Source organism: Lepus europaeus, chromosome 4 (assembly GCF_033115175.1).
Source record: "Lepus europaeus isolate LE1 chromosome 4, mLepTim1.pri, whole genome shotgun sequence".
Classification (NCBI taxonomy): domain Eukaryota; kingdom Metazoa; phylum Chordata; class Mammalia; order Lagomorpha; family Leporidae; genus Lepus; species Lepus europaeus.
This window is the reverse complement of record NC_084830.1, coordinates 142,101,777-142,122,810: the sequence shown is the minus strand read 5'-3', so window position 1 is coordinate 142,122,810 and position 21,034 is coordinate 142,101,777. Positions and strand designations below refer to the sequence as shown.

Below are 21,034 nucleotides of genomic sequence, written 5' to 3'. Positions count from 1 at the left end.
TCCCAGATCATCTCACTGACTCCTTAGACCTATGGACAACAGAGCCATAAGCAAAGGACTTGACCCATACTCAGCAGGACACAAGGGCACCTGCTGCTTGCAGTCATGGCAGTAGCTGCAAAGACAGCAGGAACATCAGCCAACAATCAATGAACAGGGGGCCGGCAATGTGGTGCAGCAGGTTAAAGCCGTGGCCTGCAGCACTGGCATCCCATATGGGCAGTGGTTCGAGTCCCGGCTGCTCCACCTCCAATCCAGCTCTCTGCTGTGGCCTAGGAAAGCAGTAGAAGATGGCCCAAGTCCTTAGGCCCCTGCACCCATGTGGGAGACCTGGAAGAAGCTCCTGGCTCCTGGCTTCGGATCAGCTCAGCTTTGGCTGTTGTGGTCATTTGGGGAATGAACCAGCAGATGGAAGACTTCTGTCTCTCTGTCTCTGTTTCTCCTCTCTGGCTCTACCTCGCTCTGTAACTCTGTCTTTCAAATAAATCTCTTAAAAAAAAAAATCACTGAACAGTGCTGCAGGCTTTCTGTGAATGCAGACAATCCTGTTTTCACCTGACGAGAAAGCTGAGGTTTGACAAAATTTCCGACGTGCCAGTGCCCGTGCTGGGCCTTCCCTTCTTTCCCGAGATGTCTAAGGGACAGCTGCAAGGGCCAACTTCCTCATGTTCTGTTTTGTTCATGAATTTCAACGGTGATCCTCTGCCCCCATGTGGGCGTGTCTACTGCCATTTACTGTACCAAGTAAGTCAGGTTAACGGTAAAGAGGACAGAGAAGTGGCTGTCCTTTCAGTTTGTGGACACCTGTAGAAATGTGTGCTTCAGAGCCATACTGACCTGGGTTTGAATCCCAACCATCACTTCCACTGGCTGGTGACCCCAGACAAATCCCTACCTCCAAAAGCTTCAAGGCCCAGTAAAAGTACCTCACAATTTTAAATTTTTTCTTTCCTTTTTTGGAGGAAACAGAAACAATATGGATTCTGGATACTTGGTAGGAAGTGATTTTTACAGTCCTGATTTGGGCTTCAAGTTGCCCAAAACTAGGGTAAAAAGATAACACAGAAACATGGAAATGACCCCTAGAGTAAAAGCAGTTAGCTTTTTTATTGAACAGGTGTTAATGCCAGTCTCCATGCTAAACAAGTGATTGGTGTACGTGTACCCCTTCAGCCTCCAGAACAACCCTGCTGCGCTCTATTATATCTGTTCTATGCAACAAGAAATTGACCTGAAGAGTTTAAATAAAAATGCAAAGCCAGGGGCTGGCACTGTGGCACAGTGGGTTAATCCTCCACCTGTGGTGCCGGCATCCCAATGGGCACCAGTTCTAGTCCTGGCTCCCCTCTTCTGATCCAGCGCTATACTATGGCCTGGGAAAAGCAGTGGAAGATGGCCCAAGTGCTTGGGCCCCTGCACCCACATAGGAGACCAGGAAGAAGCTCCTGGCTCCTGGCTTCAGATTGGCACAGCTCTAGCCGTTGCAGCCATTTGAGGAGTGAACCAGCAGATGGAAGACCTTTCTCTCTGTCTCTCCCTCTCCCTGTCTGTAACTCTACCTCTCAAACAAATAAATAAAATCTTTAAAAAAAATGCAAAGCCGATTGAGCATATCCCAAACTGTACATCTCCTCTCTCTCTTATTCCCACTCTTATATTTCACAGCGATCACTTTTCACTTAAATTTAAACACCTAAGAATAATTGTGTGTTAATTACAGAGTTCAACAAATAGTACTAGAACAAAAAAAATACTAAAAGGGATAAAGTATTAAATTGTATGTCAACAGTCAGGACAAGGGCTGATCAAGTCACTGTTTCTCAAAGTGTCCATTTCACTTCAACAGGTTTCCCCTTTGGTGCTCAGTTAGTTGTCGCTGATCAGGGAGAACATATGATATTTGTCCATTTGGGACTGGCTTAATTCACTCAGAATAATGTTTTCCAGATTCCACCATTTTGTTGCATATGACCGGATTGTTTTTGACTGCTGTATAGTATTCTATAGAGTACATGTCCCATAATTTCTTTATCCAGTCTACTGTTGATGGGCATTTGTGTTGGTTTAAGGTGAAGTTAGAAATGTGCCAGGGGATTCCAATACAATCCCATCAAGGTTGCATGTACCAATGCCATCTCACTAGTCCAAGTGATCAATTTCAATTCACAGTTGATCACTCTGGTAGGTCTAAGAGTCAAAGGGATCACACAAACAAGACTAGTGTCTGCTAATACTAACTGATAGAATAAAAAAGGGAGATAACAATCCAACATGGGAAGCAGGATACACAGCAGCCTCATAGAATGGCAGATGTCCTAAACAGCACTCTGGCCTCAGAATCAGCCCTTAAGGCATTCGGATATGGCTGAAGAGCCCATGAGAGTATTTTAGGCATGGAAAGCCAAGACACTCTGGGAAAAAAAAACAAAAACAAAAACAAAAAACACCCTAAATGAAAGATCTCTGCGAGTGAGATCCCAGTGGAAAGAACGGGGCCATCAAAGAAGGAGGTACCTTTCTCTGAAGGGAGGAGAGAACTTCCACTTTGACTATGACCCTGTCTGCATAAGACTGAAGTCAGCAAACTAAAAGGCTTCCATAGCCTTGGCAACTCATGACTAGAGCCTAGGGAGATTACTGACGCCATAAACAAGAGTGTCAAATTGTTAAGTCAACAACAGGAGTCACTGTGTACTTACTCCTCATGTGGGATCTGTCCTTAATGTGTTGTCCAATGTAAAGTAATGCTATAACTAGTACTGAAACAGTATTTTACACTTTGTGTTTCTGTATGGGTGCAAGCTGATGAAATCTTTACTTAATATATACTAAATTGATCTTCTGTATATAAAGATAATTGAAAATGAATCTTGATGTGAATGGAATGGGAGAGGGAGCGAGAGATGGGAGGGGGTGCGAGTGGGAGGGAAGTTATGGGAGGGGAAAGCCACTGTAATCCATAAACTGTACTTTGGAAATTTATATTTACTAAATAAAAGTTTAAAAAAAGGAAAAAAAATGTAAAGCCAGTAAGTAGTAAAGAAGGGTCTAAAACCTAACTATCTTATTGTCAAACCTAGACTCTTAAAACCTTCTGATACTACAACTCATACTTTGTCCAGTAGGCTGGTGCCTTCAACCCACACAGAAAACCCACTAGAATTCTCTGGGGTGGGCATTTGGCCCACAACTAAGATGCCCATTTTCCATATTAGAATACTTGGGTTCAGCTCCAATCCCAATTCCAGTTTCCCACTAATATATACCCTGGGAGGCAGAGGGGATGGCTCAAGCAGTTGGGTTCCTGCTACCCACATGGGAAACTTAGACTGAGTTACAGGCCCAGAACCTGTGGTCTCTCAGTATCTCTCTTTCTCTATCTCCCTCTCCCTCCCCCTCCCTCCTCCTCTCTCCACATCGACCCCCCCCCCAGCATCTCTCTGCCTCTCATAAAAATCTAAAAAATTAATCCTCAACTGTTCTATACAACCGGGGTTTCGCACTGCTGTTCCTAGAGGTCTGGGTAAGCAAGCACACACTCACCTGGACCAGGTAGTCCCTAGGTAAGAGGGGGAGCCGGACATGCTCCATCAGCTTTGCCATGTGCTCTAAACGCGTTTCTTTCTCATAATTGATCCAGGAAATCACAGCCTCAAACACCTATGAAGAGAAACAACAAAGGTATCTTCAGCAAAGAGACAACAGTCTTCAAACAACCTTCTCAATCTGAAAAGACAAAAAACGTTTACAAGTGATCCACAAAGGCATTTAACCTAAGACTCAAAATCTAAAATAAAACAAAAACAGAAACCAGCATTTACTAGCTGGTCTCAGACTGATATCTCTCTCTCTCTCTCTCTCTCTCTCTCTCACACTCACACACACACACACACACACTCACACACACACAGTATAACAAAGCCAAGGTTCATTCTAAAATAAAAAATCAGTTCCATTAGTTATTTGAGAATACAACGCAGAGCAGAAACTGTGAAACAAATTTGCAAGGCTGCTCGAGAGGATCAGAAGCCCTGGGAGCAATGTCATTCTGTCCCCCAATCCCCTTTCCTCATCTGTTCCCCATGACAGTTAATGAATAAAAACAGGAAGAATGCCCTCTGCCTAAAGCTGGCTCTGATGGTGAATGTGACACTGAATGACAGAGAAGTGGAAACATTTCTCCTTGGATTTAACCTCTCTTTTGAAGAGAAATTGCACTTCTATGTAAAATAAAAAACTGGAGGAACTCAAAGGAGGATCTGTGGTTTGGATATTGGCTTTGCTCAGGGATAGTTGAAGATCAAACTCTGTACCACCATACACACACAGATACAAGTCACTGTTGGTGAGGTTGTGGGGAAACTAACAATGTCAGTGGAAACTTAATTAGTACAGCTTCCTAAGAGGGGAGGGAAGAATTTGGTAGTATCAAACAGAAATTTAAACGTGCATACTCTGACCTAGAAATACCAATTCTAGAGTTTGAGCCTACAAAAATAGTCACTTCACTGTGCAAGATGTTTGCTGCAACACTATTGAAACAAGATAAAAACCAAAGAACCTGAAGCCCACTTGTGGAGAAGTTATAAAGATAGCGTCCATGCCCTTGGATATTTTCATCTTAAAAACAACAAAGAAAACATCTTGCTGTACCAAAAAGAATGAAGGTGCTCACAGATCAAGGACGACACCATTGGGACACACAGCCAACTGGATGGGGCATTCTTTGCCCATTCATGGGTACTTCAAAAAGTTCGTAGAAAAATGAAATGAAGAGTATGAATTCATTTTGGTCCAAAATTTTTAAAGTTTAAATATCAAAGAGAATAATGAAGAAATGAGATCAGCACTGCTTCAGGGTAAGACAGGGTCAGGGAATGACCAGAAATGGTGCAGAGGAAACTTCTCATCAAAATACATGTGTTCTTAACAGGGTGGGGATTACATATTGCATACACATCTGTCAACATTAATCAAACTGTATACTTAACATCTGTACATTTCACTACATGTAAACTGAATCTCAGTATTCAGTATTCATAGTTTTTAAAAAGATAATAATGCAGGCTGGCGCTCTGGCATAGTAGATAAGGCCACCATCTGTGGCACTGGCATCCCATATGGGCACGGGCTCCTGGCTGCTCCATCAACTCCCTGCTAATGTGCCTGAGAAAGAAGCAGAAGGTGGCCCAAGTACATGGATCCCTGCACCCAAGTGAGAGACTCAAGAGAAGCTCCTGTCTCCCAACTCTGGTCCAGCACAGCTCCAGTTGTTGTGGCCACTTTGGGAGTGAACGAGCAGATGGAATTAATCTCTCTCTCTGTCTCTCTCTGTCTCTCTCTCTATCTGTATCTCTCTCTCTCTAACTCTGCCTTTCCAATAAATAGATCATTTTTTTAAAAATATAATAATCAATGACAATATAATAAAAAAACAAAGAGCCTATGGGTCCACAGGAAGACTTTAAAAATTGTATGAAGGGCTCTCCTTTAAAATAAAATGGCAGATAATAAATATAGAAGGTAGGGTGAACAACAGAGTAAGTTGTTGCTTCAGAGGCCAAACCTCATCATTCCATATTAAAGTGCCTGGGATTGAGTCTCCTCTCTGTTTCTGATTCAGTTTCCTGCTAATGTGCCCTGGAGGTAGGCAGATAATGGCCCAAGTACTTGGGTTCCTGCTACCCATGAGGGAGGCCTCCATGGAGTTCCTGTTTCCTGGCTTCAACATGGCCCAGCTCTGTTATGGGCATCTAGAAAGTGAACCAGCAACAAAAGAACTTTCTGTCTCTCTTCTCTTCCTCCCTCTCTGTCACTCTGCTTTACAAATAAATAAATAAATAATATTTTTAAAACAATCAAAAAATAAAATAAATGTAGAAAGACAAAACTTTAAAAACACTACTTTGGAATCACAGATGCACTGACTGATTCAGCAAGGATCATCAGCGAATGCTCAAACTGAAAGAAGACATAGTCCTCAAGGTGCCAGCCCACAGCATGCATATCATCTACAGACACCTCCTTACACAAGGGTCAACTCTGAAGCCACCAACAGCACAACAAACTTACACTGCATCCCTAATTGCCATTTAATGGGAAGAACATGGCCTCCCCAATACAGTATCCTTCCTAAAATTCAACTTCAAATTAACTTGAATTTTACAGTGAGGAAACAATCAGGGACACTCCATGAGACAGCCAGACTGGGTTCTTCAAAACTGTCAGCATTATGTAGGATGAAAGGAGAAAGAACCAGAGAGACAGTTCAACAGCTCCACAGTAAGGGGATTCAGAGACATGACAACTAAATGCAGTGCATAAATCTTGATTGAATTATGGCCTAGAAAGAAACCATTAAAAAGGATTTGGGGAAACTGTTGGGAAAATTTGAGTCCTGACTATACATTAGATAATATTGCTATATCTTTGCTAAATTTGTTTGGTGTGATGTTAGATTTACGGCTAGAAAAGACAATTTTCTTGTTCTTAGGAGGCACATGCTAAAATACTTAAGGGCAAAATATTATAATGCCTACAATTTACTGCTCAGTGCCTCAGCAAGATGAAGGATTAAATCTCTAGGGATTTGGAGGGGAGGCTGTTTTCCTCAACAGTTAAGATACCACTTGGGGGCCGGAGTGTGGCATAGTGGGTAGAGCTGACACCTGCTATACCAGCAGCCTGTATGGGCACTGGTGTGAGCCCTGGCTGCTCCACTTTCAATCCAGCTCATTGATAATGAACTTGCGAAAGCAGTGGAAGATGGCCCAAATCCCTGGGCCCCTCTGCTCACGTGGGAGACCTGAAAAAGCTCCTGGCTTGGGCCTGAACCAACCCTGGCTGCTGTAGCCATCTGGGGAGTGAACCAGCAGATGGAACATCTGTCTCTCCTTTTCTCTTTGTAACTCTGCCTTTCAAATAAGTAAATAAATCTTTTTTAAAAAGGTAAACTTAAGGTTTATTCAGGTGAGAATATGAATGATCTAGGCCCAGGAGACAAAGACCAATGACTTTAATGAATCTTGGGAAGGGTTCCAAAGTCATCAAATCCTACTCAGGATTTATGTAATCCATAACAGTAAATTTTCAGTTATCATTGAACAGTGAACATGTGCTGGCTTGGCTCAAAAAGGGAGCCTTTAGGTAAGCAGAGGCAAATTTCTCACAGGGTGAAGATTACTTTCTTTTTCTTTTTCTTTTTTTTGACAGGCAGAGTGGACAGTGAGAGAGAGAGACAGACAGACAGAAAGGTCTTCCTTTTTCACCCTCCAATGGCTGCCGCAGCCGGCACACTGTGCTGATCCGATGGCAGGAGCCAGGCGCTTCTCCTGGTCTCCCATGGGGTGCAGGGCCCAAGCACTTGGGCTATCCTCCACTGCACTCCCTGGCCACAGCAGAGAGCTGGCCTGGAAGAGGGGCAACCGGGACAGAATCTGGCGCCCCGACCGGGACTAGAACCCAGTGTGCCGGCGCCACAAGGCGGAGGATTAGCCTGTTAAGCCATGGCGCCAGCCAAAGATTACTTTCTTTAGAATACAACTGCTTGGGAACTTGTGGCATAGTGGGTATATCCACCACCTGAGATGTTAGCATCCCATAGGGGTGCCAGTTAGTCCTAGCTGCTCCACTTCTGATACAACTCCATGCTAATGTGCATGGGAAACAGCAGAGGATGGTCCAAGTACTTGAGAGACCTTGAAGAGGCAGACCTAGAAGAAGCTCTTGGCTCCTGGCTTTGGACCAACCCATCTCTGGCCATTGCGGACATTTGGGAAGTGAACCAGAGGATGAAAGATCTCTGTCTGTGTGTCTCTCCCTCCCTCTCTGAAACTCTGTCTTTCAAATAAATAAATAAATAAATCTTTTTAAAAAGAGAGAGATACCATTTAGGACACCCACATTCCTTACTTGAGTGCCTACATTTGAGTCCTGGCTCTGCTCCCAGTTCCAGCTTCTTGCTAATATGCACCTTGTGAGGTAACAGGAGATGCCTCAAGTACTTGGATCCCTGCCATCCACATGGGAGACCCAAACTGAGTTCTGGGGTCCTACCTTCAGCCTGGCCCAGCCCCAGCTGTTACCGGCATTTGGGGAGCAGATCAGTGAATGCGACATCTCTCTAGATATTTGTCTGTCTTTCACTGTCTCCACCTTTCAAATTAATTTAAAAAAATTTTTTTAAAGATTTATTTATTTGAAAGCCAGAGTTACACAGAGACAGAAGAAGAGGCAGAGAGAGAGAGGGGTCACTCCCCAACTGGCGGCAACGGCCAGAGCTGCGCCGATCCAAAGCCAGGAGCCAGGAGCTTCCTCCAGGTCTTCCCATGCAGGTGCAGGGGCCCAAGTCGGGCCATCCTCCACTGCTTTCCTAGGCCATAGCAGAAAGCTGGATGGCAAGTGGAGCAGCCAGGCCTTGAACCGGTGCCCATATGGGATGCCGGCACTGCAGGCAGCAGCTTTACCCGCTACACCACAGCGCTGGCCCCAATTTTTTAATCTTTAAGGAGATAGATAAAAGAAGCAAAATGTTAACTAGTGGATCTAAGAGTATGCATATTCATTCCTTCAAATTTTACTATAGACTTCAAATTTTCAAAATAAAAGTGGAAGGGAGAAGAAAAGAAACGATAACAGAAAAGGAAACAAGCAACAACATTTACAACATCACACTACGTTGAAATCTCAGCTTTCCCTGCCAGGAGAGGAGAAAACACTCTGTTTTCTTTCTGTATTGATATATTAACAATGCATTACACTTAAAATACTTGGCCCTATTTCCTAAATATATACTTAAGTCAGGCTGGGCATAACTTAAATTGGGCGAGGAACCGGTCAGAGAATAAAGAGAACGGAAAGGAGCAGAGCAGGAGGGGCAGTGTGCCTGCAGAGTCTGTTCCCGGAGCCTCTATGGCATACACATCTGCACATGACACAGCAGAAACCCTCCTTGTCTGCTTCAGCTTTTAAATTATTATAAACTCAGTAAGAGCTAAGTCCCTCACCCTCAGAGCATTATTTTGTGAATAATCGTTTCTTCTTATAGCCCTCAAGGTCCATGAGAACAGGGGCCTTGTCTTATTTGCTGGCACATATTATACACTCAAATACTTTCTAAATGAATGAACAGACAAATGAGTTCAGAAGCATGTGAGGAGGTAGGCAGAACCTGTCCAGGCTGGAGAGGAGAAGAGGGCGGGAATCTTGGCAAGCAAGGAAGAGTCAAATAGAGACATCTGGCTTTGCTGGTTAGCTGGTGGGTGGGCACAGCCCCATTCTGCCTTGAGGTGGTGATCCGTACCTCTTCCTGCTCCCATTTACCAGCCCGTGAGCTGTTGCAACATGAGCTGTATCTGCTCCGTTTCTGCACCTCCTGCCTCTCATGCTGCCTAGCACGATGCCAAGTGGTTTGCTGAGTAAAGCTTTGCTAAAGAATGAACTCTAAGTCCTTGAGTAGGTAGAACTGATCTATCATTCATATTCTTCCCCGTCAACCAGCTTAATCTTTGTTATAAAAGCTAAAAAGCAAGCTGAGTCCACCAAAGTCGATATTTGACCTTATCTTCATTTTTGGCTTGACTTGTCTAACTGGTTCCGCTTAGCTGCACTATTTACCTACTCAGCTGTGAAAGCCACAGCACTTGGCAACAACAGTGACCTTCTCAGCAGTGAGAAGGCCACATTTTTTTTTTCATTTAGACTTCATGCTTGAAAAATAAGCAAATAAACTTCCAACTGGCTTTACTCTTCAATGTACCTAAACTCACTCCCAACAGTCCCTTCCATCAAGGGATTCATCATAGACATCATTTCCCTAAATCATCACGATGACCCAACGAGTAGATACTCTGACCCTTTACTATGTGCTCTAAGTCCCAGACCCAGAAGGAAGCAAAGCTGAGTTCTGCACAAACCCAACACCAGTGCTCATGGCCTGACCCACCCATCTTAGCTGTCTCTTCCACATCTATCGGCGGTGGGTGGCAGACCACAGCCCATAGGCCAAATCCAGCCTGACACCTGCTTTTGTAAATAAAATTAAATTAGAACACAGTGACATCATCTGTTTATGTATTGTCTACAGCTGTTTGCACACTACTATAACAGAGCTAAGAATCTATAACACATGAAGCCTACAGTATCTACTGTCAAGGCCAAAAAAAACTTGTCAACCCCTGGTCTATAAAAACTACACAGAGACCCTGGGGCTTCAATCATGGGACAGGTGATACCAGAATGAAATAATCAGCTTGTCCACAAGGGCATACTTAGGGTTTCACTTTTAAACAAAGAAACAGTATCATTCCCCCATAGATTCATATTCCAGAACCAATTTCTTGGGTACTACAAGGTTGTCATGTGGAAAGGAGTTACCAAGAATCAGATTTCACAATTCTTGGCTCACCACACTTCAGACATAAGTACAGTCCCTGGCCAGGGACAGCAGATGCACACGGTTCTTCTAACCCAGCCCTCTAGTTAGGAAGGCAACCAAGCCAGGATGGATCTGCATACATGGGAAAAATGGGAAGTCTGAGCATCTACCCCTACTTTCAAAATATGTTTTGAGAATCAAGAAGGGGGACTCAAGTTAAAAAGACAGTGCAGTGACTTGGAAAGGAGAGAGCTCCATTTAAGAGTGGTTAACCACAGAACTCAGGAGCGCAGGCAGCAGGGGAGGGAAGCTAATTCTGACAATATCAGGAAACAAACTAGGTTCCTACACCATGTACTTGATCTGCTACTCAGGATTTCAGAGGGACTAACTCTATCAACAACAAGCAAAATGCTAGGCATTTTACCTACAAGATCTCATTTAATCCAACAAGAAAACTCTGAAGGAAGTGTCATTGTTCATCTTTTACAGATGAGGGAACAGCCTCAGAAAGGTTAGTAGGTTGTCCCAGGTCATTGTGCCGGAAAGTAGTAAGATTTGGGATATGAACTCACTTTTAATGACAAAAATCCAAGTTTGAATACTGTGCGATTATGCATCTCAAAAGCACAATTAGTTCAAAAATTTGGGTAGACTATTGAATTGGAAGAGCAAGTTCTTGAACCTATAACCCTAATTACTGCCCTCCATGCTCCCACAGGACACTGCCCAGGGAGGACCCTGCTCTTTCCCCAGGGACTGACGCGATCAGCATTTTCCAAGTCAGCTGCCATGCTCTTAATCAAGACAGTGCTCCTAGAAGCAAGAATGATTCATCCGATTCCTGGTCTTACTTTTAAAATGAAAGTTAGCAATAGTTGTGTTCACCATACCCCACACCTCAACGTCACACAACTGGGAGCAGTGGCTACGCTGCAGCTGAAGCTGGCGCTCATTGTATCTTCCCAGCTCAGTGTTTAGTGACACTACACGGATAGCCTGAAATTAGCCTTGGTGGGAATATTTACACTGCAGAAATCAGTAAGTGAATCAGCAAACAAATCTTGGCTTCCAGGATTTTTTTTTTTTTTTTTTTGAAAGGCAGTTAAACATTGACCATCACGTCACGAGCTGGCACGTGTTGAGGTCTAGGGATGCCCTGGACTCCAGAAACCCAGCCTGTTGTGCTCCTCTTTCTCACAGCACCATCACTGGAAGGCTTTAAATAACCACAGCTCTTCCTCGTAGTTGCTTCATTCCGGGCCCTGTGGAACAGCTAGCGTTACTCACAGGAGTGGAAAGTGAGGCAAAGAGTGACAAAGCAGAGGTAGCAACTAGAACCACTGCCTTCCAGTCTGTGCTCTCACAGCGCCCTCTACATTTCCTCCACACCGCACTTCAGCGGTTGCTATGTATTCATCTGCGCATGCATTTGCTAGAACCCCTCTCCCCATACAAGTTCCACAAAGGCAGGGATCTTGTGTTTATCTGGTCACCAAGATCTCTCCTGTGGCTATATATTTTTTTGCTACATAGAAAACACTCAATAAATATTTCTTCTTTAACAGAAGCATGAATGGATGAGTAAATCTTCTCTTCCTACAGAGGCCCTCTGTCAGGTACCGGGCTTCACATAACCAAAAATGAGATGAAACTAAAACAACGACATCATCTAACCTGGAAATCTTTCTCCAGCTCCTTATGACTTCACTATTTTTAGCCAATAAAAATACTTTCACTATGATTCTACAAAGAATATGGAAAAGGACTGAAACCCAATGATTTGACAGAAATGTCTGCAAGGTGAAAGATATAATCCTAGGTAAGACTGAAGGATGGGCTGGCGCCGTGGCTCAACAGGCTAATCCTCCACCTTGTGGCGCCGGCACACCAGGTTCTAGTCCCGGTCGGGGCACCGGATTCTGTCCCGGTTGCCCCTCTTCCAGGCCAGCTCTCTGCTATGGCCAGGGAGTGCAGTGGAGGATGGCCCAAGTGCTTGGGCTCTGCACCCCTTGGGAGACCAGGATAAGCACCTGGCTCCTGCCATCGGAACAGCGCGGTGCGCCGGCCGCAGCGCGCTACCGCAGCGGCCATTGGAGGGTGAACCAACGGCAAAGGAAGACCTTTCTCTCTGTCTCTCTCTCTCTCTCACTGTCCACTCTGCCTGTCAAAAAAAAAAAAAAAAAAAAAAGACTGAAGGATGACATTCGGATGGAGAACGAGCGCCAATCAACAGAACTGCTTTGCAGGTAATCTTCCCCTCTGGTTTCAAGCAGGTGAAAATAACAAATTATTAAAAAATAATAATAAAATGGGGGAAGGGGAGCAGCGCTGTGGCGTAGCAGGTAAAACCACCACCTGCAGTGCTGGCATCCCATATGGGCACCAGTTCAAGTCCCAGCTGCTCTACTTCCAATTCAGCTCTCTGCTATGGCCTAGGAAAGCAGCAGAAGACAGCCCAAGTCCTTGGGCCCCTGCACCCTCATGGGAAGACCTGGGGGAAGCTCCTGGTTCCTGGCTTCAGATCGGCGCAGCTTCGGCCATTGCAGCCAATTGAGGAGTGAACAGGTGGATGGAAGACACGCTCTCTCTCTCACTCTCTCTCTCTCTCTCTCTCTCTCTCTCTGTGTGTGTGTAACTCTGACTTACAAATAAATAAATAAATCTTAAAAAAAAAAGAATGCAGCTATCTTAGCTATCTTGTAAAAAAAAAAAAAGTATCTGAACTGTACTAAAAACAAGAGGAAACAGCTGAGTGCTTTAAATAAGAAGAAATTCAAAGCAGGGAGCTGAATGGAGGCTGAAGCCAAAATGGTTCAGAGGGATGATTCACCAGTCCTCACCACTAAAGCCCACATCTGATTCAGAGAGCTGCTTTCATTCAACAAATATTTTTCAGTGTCTCTAATAAACCTGTTACCACTCCTGCAGTGACAATTAGACAAAATCCACTACAATATGGTACACACATTCTGGTGGGAAACAACTTGCCCAAGGTTTTTTTTTTTTTTAAATATTTATTTATTTACTTGAAAGTCAGAGTTACACAGACAGAGAAGGAGAGGCAGAGAGAGAGAGAGAGGTATTCCATTCACTGTTTACTCCCCAGATGACCACAATGGCTGGAGCTGCACCAATCCAAAGCCAGGAGCCAGGAGCTTCCTCCAGGTCTCCCACATGAGTGCGGGGGCCCAAGTAGTTGGGCCATCTTCCACTGCCTTCCCAGGCCATAGCAGAGAGCTAGATCAGAAGTGGAGCAGCCGGATCTTAAACCGGCACCCATATGGGATGACGGCATTGCCCTACGCCACAGCGCCAGCCCCCTAGCTTTTTTAAGAAAGTCAGGATTAAAACCCAGCCACAGGGCCAGTGCCGTGGTATAGTAGGCTAAGCTTCTGCCTGCGGCGTTGGCATCCCATATGGGCACCGGTTGGTCTCCCGGCTGCTCCTCTTCCATTCTAGCTCTTTGCTTATGGCCTGGGAAAGCAGTGGAAGATGGCTCAAGTGCTTGGGCCTCTGCACCTGCATGGGAGACTGGAAGAAGTTCCTGGCTCCTGGCTTTACATTGGCACAGCTCTGGCCATTGCAGCCATTTGAGGAGTGAACCAGCAGATGGAAGACCTTTCTCTCTTTCTCGCCCTCTCTCTGTCTGTAACTCTAGCTCTCAAATTAAAAAAAAAAAAAAAAATCTTAAAATAATAAAAGGAGGGGGGCGCTGTAGTGCAGCAGGTTAAAGCCCTGACCTGAAGCGCCGGCATCCCAAATAGGTGCCAGTTTTAGTCCTGGCTGCTCCTCTTCCCATCCAGCTCTCTGCTATGGCCTGGGATAGCAGCAGAAAATGGCCCAAGTCCTTGGGCTCATGCACCCATGTGGGAGACCTGAAAAAAGCTCCTGGCTCCTGGCTTCGGATCAGCGCAGCTCCAGCCATTGCAGCCATCCTGGGAGTGAACCAGTGGATAAAAGACCTCTCTCTGTGTCTCTACCTCTCTCTGTAACTCTGTATTTCAAATAAATAAAATAAAGATTTTTTAAAAATAAAAAAAAACAGCCACTCTGACTGTAGAACCTACAGAGTGCTCTCTAAAGCCCATGAGACAAGCGGCCTGGGCCCAACCACTACTTACACTCATCGTTCACAGTAAAATATCACATTTCATCTCTCTCAAGATGCATGCTTTCACCCAATTTTGATATCTGTAATCTGGCTGCATTCTAGAATATATGTGAAAGAAACCTGTGGGCTTCAGGCTGAGAAGTCAGAACACAGCTAATTTGGATGTGTGCCTTCAGCTGAACACAGGTTATCTGATAAACAACTTCGTTAAATTTTTTTGTAAATGTTAACAATAAATGTAGTTGGGTTTTAACTTAAATTAATACCCTAAGATTACTTCAAATACATTTTTCAAATCCCACTATAAAACAATAGTGAAAGGAAAGGAAAAGCTATTGTACATCTAAGAGGTTGCTTATCAGATGCAATGTAATTAAAGGAATAGAAATGACCAAATTTCCTGGAACAGACACTGAATTTTCAAAGCCTAAAGGACCGGCATTCAAATGACAAATACCTAATTGTTAGAGACTTTAAGTTATGCAACTGCCAGCAATACTTGATCTAGTAAGGGGGAATAAAACTACAAGTTGAGCCAACAAGAAAATGCAGACCATATCCTGCTATTTTTGATAAGTCTCAAAATTACATTACCAACCCTAAAGGCACTAAGGGATCAAGATCAGAAGGAATATGCTGTATGAAAAGCGTCACACAACTGTGAAGTCACCCATAATTTCTAAGAACCAAAATCATGCAGAACTTCATTCAGGTGAAAAATACCTATACATACCCCAAACTCGGTTATACAGAAAGAGCAGTTCATAAGTAAAGCCTGTGAATTAATGAGAGCCACTATAGATAATGTTAAGTGTGTGTATTTAAATTCATCTTTCCTTGTTTCTGGAAACTTGCAATTAACTCAAGGGTATATTTTATCATTATCAGTGGCAGAACTGGTACCAATCAGCAATGATATTAATGATCAGTACCATTAATAGTTCAATAGTTCAATTACACTGACAACTACCATTTACCAAGCACCTGCCAAACATGGTTCCAGTATTTTACATCCATTCTTTCTAATCCTCACAACAAATCTATAAAAGAGGTACTCTTAGAATTCCATATTAGATTTAAGGAAACTTAACTTTCAAAGAGACCAGTGACTTTTCAAGGTCGCACAACCAGGTATGCCTAAATCCGCAGCCCAGGCAGTTTCCTGGGCACTATCATGCCCCTCCCAACTAACAATCCCCCTCCTCTACTCCATCCTCACACATTAAGCACAAATTAAGCCCTCACTTGGAGAAAACTTACTATGACCTCAGGGCAGGACGCGCCAGCATGAATTCAAGGCAGCAGGATCCCCTCCTTCAATCCAGACACCCACACTGATGCAGATCCTGCTGTCTACAGAATCAAAACACATGGAGGACATGACCAAGCAGCTGACCAGCTGCTTCAGCATCCACACAGAACAGACTGCTTCATGCCTTCCAACTGTGCCAATTTGGTAGCAAAGTTCAGAGTAGACAGCAGACATGGTTGGCAAGAAGCAAGGCGTCTCTCAGTTGCTGAGGTTGAAGCAGGAGGGGCATATGGTCTGGCCATCAGCATTCTCCCTGGAGCTGTTGCCTCACATCAGAGTTCATGGGAGCAGAGGCCTCCCTGAGCCTGGATGAGTCCGGATTGCTTGGCCATTCACCTTCTCGGGGACCTGTAGGAAGTCTCCAGGCCCACAGTCCTAACAAACATCTACTGTCTTCTTAATTGAGCTTTTCTAGGATGATATGGAAAGGCTACTGAGTCTACCCTGTTCTCAGGACACGTGCCATCATGCAGTTTCACACCTGACGTAATAAAACCCTTTTCAATTATTTAGTTTTATTTAATATTCACTCAGGAATGGGCCTCAAGCTTGGACATTAAGAGTGAACCAAGGGGCCAGCGCTGTGGCACAGTGGGTTAACACCCTGGCCTGAAGCACTGGCAATCCCATATGGGTGCCGGTTCGCATCCCAGCTGCTCCACTTCCAATCCAGCTCTCTGGCCTGGGAAAGCAGTAGAAGATGGCTCAAGTCGTTGGGCCCCTGCACCCATGTGAGAGACCCAGAGGAAGCTCCTAGCTCCTGGCTTCAGATTGGCGCAGCTCCAGCCACTGCGGCCAACTGGGGAGTGAACCATCGAATGGAAGACCTCTCTCTCTCTCTGCCTCTTCTTCTCTCTCTGTGAAACTCTGTCTTTCAAATAAATAAATAAATCTTAAAAAAAAAAAAAGAGTGGACCAAGGCAATTCAAGAAGCATTATTGAGCACCTCTGAGGATGCAGAAATGAGTAACATGTGGTCGCCTGGCATTAGGGAACTCAGGGTTCAGTGTGGGAGGCAAAAATGGCTCAGCATTGAGCACACCAAAAGGGAAAACAAAGAGCGTGTCATCTGGATCACAGAGGAGCGCGGATTAAATCCAGATGCAGCTGACACTGGCTGAGTGCCTACTGGGCACCAGGTACTCGACCAGACGCTTCACATGGTGCATCACCCCCGTGAGTCCCCGCATCACCCTGTGCTATCACCCTCACCTTACAAATGAGGAATCTAGGAGAGGCAAGACCTCCCCCAGGGTCACACAACTAATCTGCAAATACTAGAGCTAAGATCTGGACCTGCTGATGTTGTTCTCACTATGGGAGACTGCATCTCCCACAGGAAACAACTTCTTCCTAGTAGAAGGAGAATCTGAACTGGTTTCCTCTTCTGTAATAAGGCACAACATCAATGCCTGCTTTAGTGGACAACACAATGCGCTTAGCAGAGCATCTGGCAAATAGTAAATGTTCAGTCAACACAGGCAACTTGGTCATCGTCATCATCATTTCTTCTCTAAAGGATCCAGAAGGTAGTGGTCATGGGCCAGAAAGACCTTATTTGTTGTTGTTTCCTTGGTTTTTGGTTTAAATGGAATTTTTTTTAAGCGCTTTTCCTTTTCTTTCTGAAAATGGTCTTACCAAACCACAAGGCCCTCCCGCGACCACCTCACAAGTGAGGCTCCTGTTTCTCCAAAGGGCCATGTCATACCTTTTCTTCCGAAGACACGGTCAGCTTGTCACTGGATATCAAGCTGCACACCTGGTCCAGACTTAGGCTAAGAAATTCTTCCCCCAGCATCACCTCTGGAAAGTGCTGCTCTGTTAAAAAAAAAAAAAAACAGACGTGAAGGAAGCAAAGTCGCAATATTTCCCTGCCCTTCCATGAGCCAGTGCCATGTCCACCTGCAGGATTCAGAATGGAGTCCTGGTGGGTGGGGTGGCCAGGGATGGGCAATACAGAGACAGATGGAGAAAGACAGAGACATCCTGGCTGGAGAGAAACTATTCTTTAATTCAGCAGTGAAGGCACACACGGACCTGTGTGATCCTCTTTCCTGAACATCAACACATAGGAAAATGCGGTAGACAGCCGAGGTTTTAGTTTTTCCATTCTCCATGAGATTAGTAATGGCACTGCAGAAAGCCTCTCTGGGACCTGCCCACTAACTGAATTCATTCCCCCTCAAGATGCAAGCTGGTGGAGTTGCAGTCAGTGGTCCCTACAGTTCAGACACACAAAAGTGGTGGGAAGTTCAGTGTGGCTCAAGTCTCTAGGGGTTCTCATGGGAACTCAATACTAGAAGGTCATAAGACAGGGACATCCTTTATTGCCCAAAGCCAAGCTGACTATGGTAAGTCTCTGGCTCGGAAGGAAGCTCAACTAAGCTCCCATCTAGGAGTCGTTGTACCAGGTTAGCCCCACCATCACTGGCAACAGTCCCCAGCAGCCAGGCCTAAGAAGATGTAAAACAGAGAAATTTAGAGACAGACAGAACAAGAGAAATAGGCCTGGAGTTGCACAAAGAAAATGCCAGGGATAATTCTTGCCCTGATATTTGCCCAGGCCATCACCCTGCTACTATAGAGTACTATTAGTCATTTCAGAAAGAAGGAATCTTAGGGCCAGCATAGCAAGTTAAGCAGCAAGACCAGCATCCCAAATGAGCACCGGTTGAGTCCAGGTTGCTCCACTTCCAATCAGGCTCCCTGCCACCCACTTGGGAAATCAAGATGAAGTTTCTGGCTCCTGGATTCTGCTTTGCCCAGATCTGGCAATTGCAGCCATTTGGGGTGTGTGTCTCCCTCTCTGTAACTCTCTTTTTGAAGTAAATACATCTTTTAAAAAGAAAATGAAAAAAATTTAAAGGAAAGAAAAAAAGTAGCCAGTGCCGTAGCTCACTAGGCTAATCCTCCGCCTGTGGCGCCAGCACCCCAGGTTCTAGTCCCTGTTGGGGTGCCAGATTCTGTCCTGGTTGCTCCTCTTCCAGTCCAGCTCTCTGCTGTGGACCGGGAAGGCAGTGGAGGATGGCCCAAGTGCTTGGGCCCTGCACCCACATGGGGGACCAGGAGAAGCACCTGGCTCCTGGCTTCGGATAGGCACAGCACAATGGCCGCAGCAGCCACTTGGGGGGTGAACCAACAGAAAAAGAAAGACCTTTCTCTCTCTCTCTCTCTCTCTCTCTCTCTCTCTCTCTCTCTCTCTCACTGTCTAACTCTGCCTATCAAAAAAAAAAAAGAAAAAAAGAAAGACGGAACCTGGGTTAAAATCCTGGCTTTGCCATTTATGAGTTACGTCCTAGGGCCAATGGCGCCACCTCCCTGGACCTCCCTACCCTCTTCTGCACGATGGCCATAACTGCCTGTCTTGCCTCAGTCTCGTGTGCTGACGAGAGAGGACCTGTGGAAGGGTTTTGCAAATTCCTCCAGGTGACTCTGTCCAAGGGCTGGCCATTCCCAGCACAGCAAGCTCCAGGGAACACAAAGCTCGTCTCAGACCTCGCTCCTTTCTCTGTTCTCTTGCAACCTCGCACCCTCCTCCCAGGAGTATCTGTATCCTTGCCCTCCAGCCTCCTCCCTTCCCTCTTTGGTGGCCCCCTCTAGCCTGGCACCCTCCTGGATAACTACAAAGGGCTACACTCCACTGAGAGCCACCCCTTCTTGGTCTGCTGGCCTTTTCACTGAGATTCAGGGTCCCCTACTCCCCTCGTGCCTGGAAGGCTGCTGATAACACCAACGCTGCAGCAGCTCAGTGTGTTAAGTCCCTTTTTCACACTCGTCAACTCAAAAATCAAAGAATTTAAGATTTGTCATTTCTTGCAAATATCATTAACTTTTTATATTAAAATAATTTCAGACAGAGGATTCCCATATAAATTCCCACCTTCATCCAGATTCCCTAGATGATCATATTTTACTATCAAAAGCCAAGTTATAGGGGCAGTCGCTGTGGTGTAGTAGGTAAAGCTGCCACCTGCAGCACTGGCTTCCCCTATGGGTGCCAGTTCAAGTGCAGGCTGCTCCACTTCTGAACCAGTTCTCTGCTAATGCGCCTGGGGAAGCAGCAGAAGATGGTCCAAGTCCTTGGGCCCTTGAACCCATGTGGGAGATTCACAAGAAGCTCCTGGCTCCTGGCTTCGGATTGGCCCAGCTCCAGCCATTGTGCCCATTTCAGGAGTGAGCCAGTAGATGGAAGATCTCTCTTTCTGCCCTATAACTTTGCCTTTCAAATAAATAAATATTTTTTAAAAAGTCAAGTTATAAAATATCCTTTCCATCTTTCACTGGACAAAAGGGGTTCATCCTTGCTCCCCATCACTGCCATCATTATAGCTTGTCATCTGGAAACTCAGACAAGACAAAGCTCAAAGATCCTTTACTAAGGACAGCAAGTGTCAGGAAGGCAGCAGGGTGAGAAGCTGCCCTTTACTTTGCCATATGCCAAAAGCAAAAAGGCTTTAGGCTGTTAGATTCTCAGGAAAGTCTGGCAAATCCAACCCCAACATCTGTGATGCAGAGCCACATCTGGCCTTCCCATGCTTATCTTTGGTTGACAAAAAACTGCCACTTGGAGGAGGGAAAAGAGTGAAGAGGAAATAAGAAAAGAAAAGAATTCTGTGCTGTGAAAACAAAAAACTGTCTTATAACTCAGAAAGCTAAAAGTAGATGGGCTTGGATTTTGTAAGGTAGACAACAGAAGTGCAGTAATGCAGTTCACAAACCAGAGATCAAGAGACGAAGTGAGGAGAAATCAAGGCAGGAAGCAGCCAGCCCCTCAAGTCTTTCCCCTCTCACCCTGTGGAGACTGCAAGATTCGAATCCAGGTCCCTTCTTTCTGAAGTAGACCCATGTGGAATCTTCCACAGAAATACTCCCAGAGAGCCTGGTGCTGTGGTGTAGTGGGTAAAGTCTCTGCCTGCAACACCGGCATCCCGTATGAGCACCCTTTCCAGTCCTAGCTGCTCCACTGCCAATCCAGCTACCTGCTGACAGCCTGGGAAAGCAGTGGAGGATGGCCCCAGTGCTTGGGTCCCTGCTACCCATGTGGGAGACCAGGAGGAAGCTCCTGGCTCCTGGATTCAGCCTGGTTCAGCCCTGGCTGTTGCAGCCTTCTGGGGAGTGAACCAGCGGATGGAAGATTTTTTTCTCTGTCTCTCAGTCTCTCTCTCTCTCTCTCTCTCTCTCTCTCTCTCTCTCTCTCTCTCTCTCATTCTGTGTGTCTGTGTATGTGTGTGTG

General features: G+C 45.3%; 1 protein-coding gene across 3 annotated transcripts in view; it reads right to left on the bottom strand.

The window, feature by feature from the left end:
* Positions 1–21,034, bottom strand: part of KLHL3 (kelch like family member 3) — a 118,988-nt gene that overhangs the window by 31,471 nt on the left and 66,483 nt on the right. For 2 of the 3 annotated variants that reach the window (XM_062189092.1, XM_062189093.1), the window contains 2 exons: positions 17,510–17,619; positions 3,544–3,660 (listed from right to left, as the gene is read on the bottom strand). In XM_062189092.1, the coding sequence (XP_062045076.1) occupies positions 3,544–3,660; positions 17,510–17,619 (227 nt within the window). The remainder of the gene's footprint in view (positions 1–3,543; positions 3,661–17,509; positions 17,620–21,034) is intronic. The other variant, XM_062189094.1, reaches the window with a different exon arrangement.